This window comes from Nicotiana attenuata, chromosome 6 (assembly GCF_001879085.1).
Source record: "Nicotiana attenuata strain UT chromosome 6, NIATTr2, whole genome shotgun sequence".
NCBI lineage: Eukaryota > Viridiplantae > Streptophyta > Magnoliopsida > Solanales > Solanaceae > Nicotiana > Nicotiana attenuata.
Genome location: NC_031994.1, coordinates 19,725,667 through 19,737,165, shown reverse-complemented (window position 1 = coordinate 19,737,165; position 11,499 = coordinate 19,725,667). Strand labels below are relative to the sequence as shown.

Below are 11,499 nucleotides of genomic sequence, written 5' to 3'. Positions count from 1 at the left end.
CCCACCAATAGCGTCCACCACCCGCCTCGCTTCCGACATGTGCTCTTTTTCATTCTCTGAAATACAAACTAGGTTTTACCTCAGTAGCTATGTCTCTTAAGTCGTCATCACGTAATCTCAATCCACATTTGAAGTTCTTGCCTTTGATCTGATTCGAATATCAATGAGCAATCATGATGTCTCTGCAAATTAAACTATTTTAAAAAAGTGTTTGATTCCTTAATTCTTGAACCTCGAACAGTCCAAGTCACTTTTCATCAGTACATTAACCAAAGAGTATCTCGTGGTTACTGACCTTTAACATAGAAACTCAAAATACTCCTTATAGCTGCTAAGCAAAAATATCTAATCATGGCATTTTATCTTGAAAAAACAGAAACCAAGTTTTACATCATCCAGTGATGCATTTTCCTTTAATATTAATTGATGGAGATTTTTTGCCTTTCCTTTTCCTTTCCTTTTTCTTCCTTCAATACTTTGTAGTGATTCAATGTGCTGATCTTCACACAGGAGTTACAATTCTTTTCCATTGTAATATTATAAATTGGATTCTCCTGCTCTTCTTCAACTTGAGATATCAGCAACACTTGCTCCTTCCGGACCATATGTGTTTTTGTGCAATAACTGTTGATTATCAATTTCCATTATTGCATTACCTTCTAGTTGTTATCTCTTTTTCTGAGATTTTCAACAACAAATTTCGAATCTTTATAGTATGGATCATTTTTAAAAGAATCATACACATAATAAGATCTTCATCTTTGTCACTTCTATTCCCTTAGAAGTACCTAGGTTGATATTAAGCCATACATTTTGCTTGAAAAACTTTTTGTTGTCAAGCTCTATAACTTCAAAAAATTTTCTAAGAATTCTTCAAATGGAGTCCCATCATTTTATCAGGGAGAGCTTCGTTTTATGATCCAAGTACTTGTAATCTGCTGTCCATTTGCCATCGTCGAACGCAATAATCAAAAATTTGTATGGATCAGTGTATTTAATGAACCCACAAATTAATTAGATATCTAGAAATTATACTGTTTAAAAATATAATATTCATTCCAGTATAATATACTGGAGAATAAGCTTACATACAGGTGATGTCCCGTAAATATACTGGATTAAAACAAAACTCAATTATATTCTAGTCTTTAGAAACTTAATCCAGTATAACATACTGGAGAAAAAGCTTAGACCACAAAAGGCGATGTCCCGTAAAATATACAGGATTAAAACAAAACTCAATTATAATCTAGTCTGAAAACAGAATTCGTCCAGTATAACATACTGGAGAAAAACATTACACACAGGTGACGTACTTTAAATTATTCTGGATTGAAATAAAACTCAACTATATTATAACATAATATCTACATTAACGAAACATACTTCAAGTGAATTACAATGCATTTTTTATGAGATTTCCAATATAATAAGCTGGAAACGTCCAGTAAATTATATTCTAGTCTAAATAGAACTCAACTATATTCTACTCTAAATAGAACTCGTCCAGTATAACATACTGGAGAAAATTTTAAACACAGGTGATTTCCTATAAAATATACTGGATTGATATAAAACTCAATTATATTCTAGTTTATGCAGAACTTACCCAGTATAACATACTGGAGAATAAGCTAACACACAGGTGATGTCCCGTAAAATATACTGGATTAAAACAAAACTCAATTATATTCTAGTCTTAGAACTTATCCAGTATAACATAAAAAATATTACACACAGGTGACGTCCCGTAAAATATTCTGGATTCAAACAAAATTCAATTATATTCTAGTCTTATAACTTATCCAGTATAACTTATTGGAGAATAAACTTATACACAGGTGATGTCTCGTAAAATATACTTGATTCTATCAAAACTCAATTATATTCTAGTCTTAGAAATTACCCAGTATAACATACTGGAGAATAAGCTTACACACATGAGATGTCCCGTAAACTATACTGGATTAAAACAAAACTCAATTATATTCTTGTCTTAGAACTTATTCAGTTTAACATACTGGAGAATAAGCTTACATACAGGTGACGTCCCGTAAAATATTCTGGATTCAAACAAAACTCAATTATATTCTAGTGTTAGAACTTATCCAGTATAACATATTGGAGGAAAAGCTTACACACACGTGATGTCCCGTAAAATATACTGGATTCAAACAAAACTCAATTATATACATGCTTTTTTTATGAGATTTCCAGTATAATAAGCTGGAAAAATCTTCGCTTTAGATATTAATTTAGAAACGTCCAACAAATTATACTGGCGTTATGTTCTACATTGAGAAAATTAGACAATAACACAGATTAAAGCATTAAAAACAAATCAAAAATTCGAAAAATTAAATTTTTTTACTGATACTTTGAATTTTATGGTTTGAATTCTTGATCGTAGAAGAAATTTAAATAATCAGACAAATTTTAGATAGAACTTACTTCGATTTGCAGATTGACGACGGAAATTTTGCTAAAACTTCGATTTGCAGATTGACGCATAACGATTTTGCTAACACTTCGATTTGCAAATTAACGCCGGAAGATTTTGCGAATACCTCGATTAACGCCGAAAGATTTTGCTAATATTTCGATTTACAGATTGACGGCGAAAATTTTCCTAATAACTCGATTTGAAAATTAATGCCGGAAGATTTTGTTAAGTTTTGCTAAAAGAAGAATTTAAGGTGAAGTCGCGTAAATTAATAAAAAAAGCAGGGGTATTTTAGTCAACAAAATATTACCGCACTAAATTAGTGGCTAAATATCGTTGACCGGTGATTATGTGGCTACATTTGATTGACCAGGCGAAAAACTGGCCATTTTTTAATTTTTCGCCCAAAAAAATGCAACCCACATGACTCATTCAAACATGAACTGATTGGGCTTATAATGTATTGGGCTTAGAGTATATTCATTGATGGGTCAACTTAAGATATAACCCAAATAAATTTTAAAAATTGGGTCAACTTGGAGGACATAGGCAACCCAACTTTTTTTTTTTTTGGTGTAAACCAGATATTTAATTAATAATAATTACAGAGCAAACATGTTTGCAGGGATGTCCAGGTGGCTAGCATTGTTGGTTAGAGTGCCATTAATATTACAAACCATAGTTTTCTTACTAAATGTAGTTCCTAAATGTCTGCCCACATTGCATCATTGGCAAATACCGGAGGAATTACCAAAATCCAAGTTTTGTCAAAAAGCTTCCTCTTTGCTCCCTCTTTAGCTAAAAGGTCAGCCACCTGATTTTGTTGCCTGAAGCTATGGCTGATGACTGGGTTCCTCAGTCGATCCATCAAAAACCTGCATTCAGAAATAATAGAATTGTAAGGCAAATGACCAGCATTTAACATCTTAATAATTTTCATTGAATCATTGTTAATGCTTAAAGGAGTCAGGTTATGTTATACCGCTAGTGTAGGAGGCTCTTGCACTTAGATATAGTGTCATTATTTATATAGTGAGCCATATGAGATTTACCCTGATGAATAAAGGTTGTTGTACATCTTCAGGTAGAAAAACATAAACTTGAGGCAGCGTAGAGGGCTTGACTTTCTCAAAGGTCGACGGGAAAGTCTATGTGAAAGTTTGCTAATTGTTATTACAAGGAGCGACCAATATCCACTGAGGTTTAGGTTTTAGTTAATTGACGGGCAAAGATCAATGGAAACGTGCCTGGCAAGGTACTAGTATATGTGACTTCACAGTTTTCTTGAACGAGCGGGTTATAGTATATTGGCAAGAATCCTTATATTATTGGGATGACAGATCTAATTTTTAGAAGCAAGAGTACCCTCTTTCACTACTAGAAATTTGGTCAAAACAGACCGCGGCCAGCCGACCGACTTCAGTCAATCAAAAAATCGGCCAAATATTTGACTGAACTCGGTCAATTTTTCAAAATATTTTTGTTTTTCATTTTTTGTATGAAACCAACCAATTTTTTTGGCGCAAAATGCAGGAAACTATTTTTACGTTTCCGTAAAATTTATTGGTCAGTTTTTCTTCAAAAAATTAAAATTAATTTTAAAAAAATCGACCGAAATCAGTCGGTTATTTCATTCCGTCATATTAAAAAATCAACCAGTTTCGGTCGGTAATTTTATTTTTTTAATAAAACCGACCGGAATCGGTCGGTTATTTTAGCGCGAAAATGCAATTAAAAAGTATGAATAAAATAAAAGAAAGTGTGAAACAAAAATGCACCAATGGTTTAGCGGTAGAACAGTATCCTGGCACAGTGCAAACCGCAGTTCGATTCCTAGATGGTGCATTTTTTAATCACATAATTAAAAATACCGACCTATGGTCGTTTTTTTCTTTTTTGATCGTTTGTGGAATTTAATTGACCGACCGAAGTTGGTCGATTGGCTCTATTGACCACAAGATTACCGTGCGCCACGAATCGATTTTCGATCGATTTTTACCAATTACCAACCAACATCGGTCGATTTTGGCTGTCGGTTTTACCCTTTTTTAGTAGTGTTTTGTAGGGGACAGTGATAGGGTGTTATTGAAAAAATAGTAAGTTGTACAATCAGCAATGGGCGACTTGAGGAAACTTGTGCATGATGGGGCATATAATTCAAAGTGATAGATGCGTTCGAAGTTTGCTAGTTGATTTGCAATTAGTGAAAGTTAAAAACATATCACTATGGACTTGTGCTAGACTAATCATGTGCCTTGAGAAAGTTTGATTAAGATTGGGTGAGATAAGCCCATTGAGTCCCCCCACCCTATGTCGGGTCAGATTGCTTATACAATGCAGCAGTGTACGCAAATACTATATTATTTGGAAGATTGTGCGATTGCATCGAAGATTAGCAAAATTTGAACTTCTGATCCAGCCGCTTGCATTTGCAAATCTCAACATTCTTTTGCCTCAAACTTTTCATGACCAAGACGAAAAGAAAAGGCGAGATAGGGTCACCCTACCTTAGCCCCTCATGTGCTTCAAAAAGACTTTCTAGAATTTCATCGATTATGATAGAGTATATCATTGTGATTATGCATAAGTGTATACGTTTAATGACATGGTCAAAAGCACCTTAGGATCTCTCTCTCTAAAACACATAATACACATTAATTAAATCTCGGTAAGAATTGGACGGATTGGGTTATAACCCAAATTTTAGCCCAACTTGACCCAGCCCATCTCAGTCCAAGCTACTAATTGACCCGTCCAAAATTGACTCAACCCGCCCATTGACCCACCCCTCACCCCCCACCCTATTTATTGACTCAGCCCGTTATAACCCGCCCAAAGTCAATTCAACCCGCCTATTAGACACCCATAGTCTTATCTCAGTCGATGCAATTAAGTATGAAAAAGCACGGTAGTCAACACTACATTAGCTCTATAAAAAGGCAAATCATCTTAATATAAACTATTCTTGGAAATTGTAGTGATGACAACTTTAGAGTGGTTAAGGGAAATGGTTGATTCAAAATCTTAATATTGTAGATTCAGAGAGAGTAAGTTTTAAACTATATAAATCTATTTTCATCTATACTTGTTTTTCATTCGCTCCTAGTTCTATAGAACCAGCAAATCCATCCTTGGATCCGCAACTGCCAACTAGTGTAGGGTTACAACAGTAATATGATTTCAGGGCAAGCTCAACAATTTGGTAAACGATAAGGGGTTTGTTTGATTGTTGGCTAGAGACTAGAGTTACGTAGGTTATGGCAAGGAAACATAAACAAAAGAAATAATTAAACAAAACGAACCAAAAGCATTATCAGGTAACAATAAGCAAAGAATACACCACAACTAGCGTAATTCTAAAGCTACCGGCAAGAAAGGGATGTACATTATACTAACTACTAACCTTTTATCTTAATTCTCGACCTTCACAACTTACAATCGAGGGTCATGTCCTCAATAAACTCCAAAAGCGTCATATCATACCTAATCACCTCTTCACTTCTTAAGCCTCACTCTACCCCATATAAAATAATACATATATTGACTCCTAGCTTACACTTTTTTTATGTAGGATTGTAACATAAGTGGACATTAAAGTGAATGGGGAAAAGGGAGGAGCTAAAACCTATTAAACTAAACCAAGACCTTAAGCCTTCTATTTGATAATTAATCTTGCTTCATACTCTTCTCATTTCTAAGTCTTTCTAGTGAAGAATAAGGATATCCGTAAAAAGAGAACTAGTGTTTCAATAAAAAAAAAATTCCTTGCACTGCATTTCTCCTTAATCTCAGAAAAACAAAGCCTTAATCTGAATGTGAATCAGACTGCATTATGAAATCAAGAACAGAACCAAAGCAGTTCTTTACAAGTAAGGCATGGAAAACAAAATACTGATAAACAAATGAATGAATAAATAGAATTGATTATTATAGAAGAATCCCTCCTGAAAACATCCAAGCATAATTATACACCTTCAAAATTGATTATTTCTACAATATCAAGTTCCTCTTCTCACTTTCACAGTGAGCACATAAAAGGTGGTGTGGAAGGAAAGGCATTAGCAAAATATACAAAAGTTTTTTAGTTCCTTCAAAGAAAAATATGGTTTAGAACCCATAAAATAGAAGAAATTTTCAAAAAGGCGGTAACGTGTACTCAAAATGAGCGACGAAAGTACCACTTCCTTCCAAACCTCAAAAAACTTGTGGATACGGGCTGCCCAGCCTACGGAGACAACTTTAGGGCATGTTTTGTCCTGCTTTATTTCTCCACATAAATTACACGGTCTGTCTGGAAAAACATAATGTTAAGTTGGATGGAAATTTGGAAAGATAATCCCTACGATGTTGCAGGAAGAAAACAATTGTATGCCGTTGAAACAACTTAAATATTGATGCAAGATTTGGATAATATTATCATACCTGCAACTTATTTTTTAAGACTATTGCATGAGAGGACCTTCTTCCCATAAGGAGTGGTCCGAAGAATAGGAACATGGGCTCTCACGGCCTCCAATAGTGCAGCACGCAGAGCTCCCTACATGTTAGGAAATTGTCAATATACATACTCTTTAACGTTAGAACATGCAGTAGTGAAGTGTCAAATGTAGGAATATTATGTTCAACTGTATCGTTCGGGTCCTTCAATATTTTCTTGTTTCCAATTGCCACTATATAAAGTTTCTTATGTTCTTTACAGGAGATCTTTGCACTTGACTGAATATACCAATGACAGGGGGAGGGGGAGGGGGAGGGGGGGGGGGAAGCTGTGTGCAGTGGACCTGGTAATTACAAGAACAACTTAAAACACCTAGGAGAAGAAAAGTTCTTTATATCCCGCAAGACCAAATGTTTCAAGCGCAGAGCCGTTGACTCGTCCTATTTAGGAGCCTCTTCAGAAGTACATCCGAACTACCAAATCTGTATCTTGAACCTAGCAACCATATTTAAGATCGCAAAGAGATAAGACCGGTGCTAAAATAACTAACCTTTGAGATATTCAGAGCAGCTTGGATAACATAGTTTCCATATGGATCCTGCATGATCTGGTCTAGTCGAGGATCACTTATCAGCTCCTCAATAATATATGAACAACGTTCTTCATCCGCATGCTTCAGGCATTTCTCGACAACATTACTGCTGTATTTTTGCATAGAAAGGTCCGCATATTTACCCCGCAGCTGGTCAAAGATATCTGCTGTTGCCCAAGGAATACCAATATCAAAAATATATTGCACAACATAATTCCTGCAATACAGAAAACAATGAGAATTAACTATAGAGAAATCCAAGTTTATGTAGTCTAAAAAAGAGATGAAATTTGACACTTGAAATTGCCATACCCAAATGGATCTTGAGAAAGAACTAAAGCGTTAGAAGTGATCTCATAGATGAGTCGATGCCTTTGTCCACCATCAGATTGGCTAAGACATTTCTGAAGCACACAACAACCATGACGATCTGTTGCAAGTTCAACACAATTGGTAATAGCAGCTTCAAACAGGAACTGCAAAAGAAAGAAATCTGTGTCATAACAAGTTTCATCAACTTCTGTGGCATGCAACACTAAGCAATGAAGGAAACGTCAAATGGCTATATGTAAAAACTAGCGAACCTCTCCAGCAGTTACAAGCCAAAATTTAGTGACACAAACAATAAAAAATAAGAAAGCTTGTAAAGAATTTACTTCAACAGGATGGATCAATATACCCTACAATGTAAGAGGGAGGCACCGGTAGTGGAAAGAATGTCATTTATCCCCTTAAAATCAGAGGGTTTTCTATAATATGTTAAGTTTCATCAATTTGAATAGGAAGTTAGGAAATGAAGATAAGTAACAATATGAATATATTAGTTCATTTGTTTTATTTCCCTATAAGGAAGAATATGCATTGTATTGAATAACCAATATTACAGCTACAAGATATCCCTAAAAGGACATGGTTAGAAACACAATAAGGTTGGCAACATCAAATATTATAAAAAGTCTGATGCAGCACAGTCAACCAATATCATTGAAGTTTAAGAGTATCAGTCACTGATGAAATGACATCAACACAACAAATAAAAGGACAATACATATATTAATCATGATTATGCGGTCAAATAGTCCTGTATTATTATTTACAAAGGACAGGTAGAAGATTGACTATTCTGTTAATATCTACCCCATGTGGAAACAGAGACATTGGAGAACATCAATCTCCTGATGACCTTTTCAAAGCTATCTATAAACTCATGAAAAACTGGAGATGAGTATCTAGCAGCTGTAACAACCAAGGACAGACAGAAAAACCGAATGATTATCCGATCATCAAGTTATACTAGTATTAGATATTTTCTATGGTTCTCCTTTTAAGTATACTATTGCAATTCAACTGAATTTAATGAAGCAAAGCACACATTTCATTGCTGATAAAGATTACATAGAATGTCCTTTGAGTGGAAAATAACTTGTAAATAAGGAACGTTGCACATTAAATTAGCACCAGCAAAGTTGCATACGATTAGGTGTTTTAAAACATTTTCAGTTTTTCGCTATAAAACTTGTTCGAGAAATGGTATGCATATTGTCCATGATAAGGCACTCAAAAAATTATACTGTCTTTTACTAAATGGAGGCAGGACATCCGTGCAACTCATTCCTTATCTTTTGTCATAAATCTCAGTTTTCCCACAGCCACAGAAGCTGAGTTTAGGTAGTTTAAAAATGAGTATTTCTACACTGATGATGTGACAGAAAAGAAAAGAATGCATAGAGTCTACCAAACATGCTACAAAGATGCAGTGGAATCTAAATGATAGAAGTTATGGGCAAAAGAGACAAACTTTTTCCCTTTCTGCATTTTCTATCAAGGACTTGCAAAGCAAAGGAGCTTATTTTGATTATGTTCATTATTTGCATAAAAGGAGAACTTAAGTCATCTCCACAAGATTGAATAACAACTCAGCCCTTTGATATCTAAACTACATCAAAGAAAATACCAGTCTAAATATTTTCCTATGAATGGATACAAATGAAACTTACTTCTCTATATTCAGGTGTTAAGTATTGCAAGCACCGCTGTGCAACATGGTTTCCATTCATGTCCTTGATTAAATTCACTAAACCGGGTTTCAATGAGGACACAATCATGGAAAACTGTTCAGGTGTTTTAAGCGTTTCAATAACTTTTTGCACAGCTCGGGTCCTGCAGTTGAGAAGAAGAAAAAAGTCAAACTATTGTGATGAAAATGAACAAAAGCAGCATATCAGTAAGAAAAAGGACTTTGATAAAGATAGAAATCAGACCCGTGCATGTCACATGAAATCATTACAAGATCCCCAGCTTTTCTAGTGATTGCACGAAGTATCTGCATTCGCTGATCCTCATTGCACACCTCAAGAAGCTTTTGAACAAGGTAATTGCCAAAGGGGTCAATCATGAGCTCCACAATATGAGCAATAATCTCAGGAAAAATCTTTTCAACGTCTTCTGAAGTTCCTTCTGCAAATTTCCTTTGCAAGAAGCGGCATCCATTTTGATCCTTCGCCATGAGATATATTCTTCCAGCAAAATCATCAATTAAATTATACTCTTGAGATTGTGACCTCCGATGAAATTTGAGATCAACAGCATCAGGAGAATAGCTTCTTGAATCTAGACAATCCAAGCGAGATTCCATACTTGGAGCATAGAAACCCCGCTTCGGATAAGCAGCGGGTAAAACTCTTCTATTTCGGTTCATATTTGAAAGACAATGATTACCTCCAAAAGAACCAAATTTAGCTGACTTGACTGGCTCCAATCCATGCGATCGTCTTAACATTCTTTCAGGAAAATATTGTTTCTCTGCTTTGTCCAGACCTTGTGCATCAGAACCCACGGAGCAAAACAGGGGATTTAACGGGCTTATACTCCTTGAAACTTGCTGGTTGACGTGAGCTATGGGCATCTCCATGAATGGTGGCCGGGGGCTACTATTGATTGCTCTACTTGTTATCATCCCATTTGGTTGAATTGGACGCTGACTGTCCAACTGTTGATTTCGGAGCTGCTGCATATATAAGAAATAATGTTGTTCCTCTTGTCGACAAGCTCCGTGGGGCCGATTGATTTGTGAGTGGAAGTAATGAACAGGTGAAGTAACATCCAAGAAATAATGTTGTTGATTGGAAATTACTGGAATATCTACCGGATGAATTGGTGGAAGTAGGTGAACACCTTGTACTCCAGGAGGTAATGGTACAGCTGCAGATATGTTCTCCATTCTATGTACATATCCACTCTGGTGCCCATAATTTTCTCCAATAGGACTAAAACCATTAAAAGCAGTCGGTAGATTATTTGGTGTTCTTGGAGAGGGAACAACTACCACTTTGGAATCCAAATTCGAAGGGATTTTACCTAAGCCATTTTTGCGTTGTCCATTCACAACAGCTAAATGGTTCAGCAACGGCGTAGAACTGGCCAGAGGAGCTGCAGAGTCTAACAAGTCGCCATCTTTTACATGCAACTCAGCAAATGCCGATGTTATAGCCTGTTCATTTGGTAAATTTATTTCTTCTGACTCAAACCTCTTTTTCGTTGGTGTTTGGACTCGGTTACCAAATTCTTTTAGCTCACCTAAGATCCCATTGGTTTGATATCGCTCACTAACACCAATGCTCTTCGACCTATCCAGAGCCAAAGCCCCATTTGAGGATACCAACTTCTGATCTTTTGGGCAATTGATAGCTCCAGATTCCTCAGGATATGAATTCCCAGAAGTAACATTTGGAATCTCCCCGAGAAGTTTCTCAAACTCATCATTTTCCAGCTCATTTACTCCATTCTCCATTTCCCTAACAATAGGCAGCATCAAGATTACTCTTCACTAGTCACTAAGTGAGCAATGTTCATCCACCTCAGGAGACTGTTTCTTCTGTACGACAACAAAGAGAACAGAAAATGAGTCAAAGTACATAGTCAGTACAAAAAATACAAAATTAGCTAAAATTTAATATATATATATATATATATATATATATATATATATATATATATATATATATATATATATATATACACACACAC

At 35.5% G+C, this 11,499-nt stretch overlaps 2 protein-coding genes across 4 annotated transcripts in view; both read right to left on the bottom strand.

Annotated features, from left to right (window-relative positions):
• Positions 1 to 4,289, bottom strand: part of LOC109227671 — a 5,839-nt gene extending 1,550 nt beyond the window's left edge. The window contains exons 1-3 of the mRNA XM_019392870.1: positions 4,222 to 4,289; positions 3,183 to 3,318; positions 80 to 148 (exon numbers count right to left, since the gene is read on the bottom strand). Of these exons, the coding sequence (XP_019248415.1) occupies positions 80 to 148; positions 3,183 to 3,318; positions 4,222 to 4,289 (273 nt within the window). The remainder of the gene's footprint in view (positions 1 to 79; positions 149 to 3,182; positions 3,319 to 4,221) is intronic.
• The window catches only part of LOC109226680 (pumilio homolog 12), a 6,108-nt gene continuing 957 nt past the window's right edge, over positions 6,349 to 11,499 (bottom strand). For 2 of the 3 annotated variants that reach the window (XM_019391506.1, XM_019391507.1), the window contains exons 2-7: positions 9,735 to 11,347; positions 9,471 to 9,633; positions 7,786 to 7,949; positions 7,432 to 7,690; positions 6,866 to 6,980; positions 6,349 to 6,734 (exon numbers count right to left, since the gene is read on the bottom strand). In XM_019391506.1, the coding sequence (XP_019247051.1) occupies positions 6,873 to 6,980; positions 7,432 to 7,690; positions 7,786 to 7,949; positions 9,471 to 9,633; positions 9,735 to 11,284 (2,244 nt within the window). In that variant the 5' untranslated portion in view covers positions 11,285 to 11,347 and the 3' untranslated portion in view covers positions 6,349 to 6,734; positions 6,866 to 6,872. The remainder of the gene's footprint in view (positions 6,735 to 6,865; positions 6,981 to 7,431; positions 7,691 to 7,785; positions 7,950 to 9,470; positions 9,634 to 9,734; positions 11,348 to 11,499) is intronic. The other variant, XM_019391508.1, reaches the window with a different exon arrangement.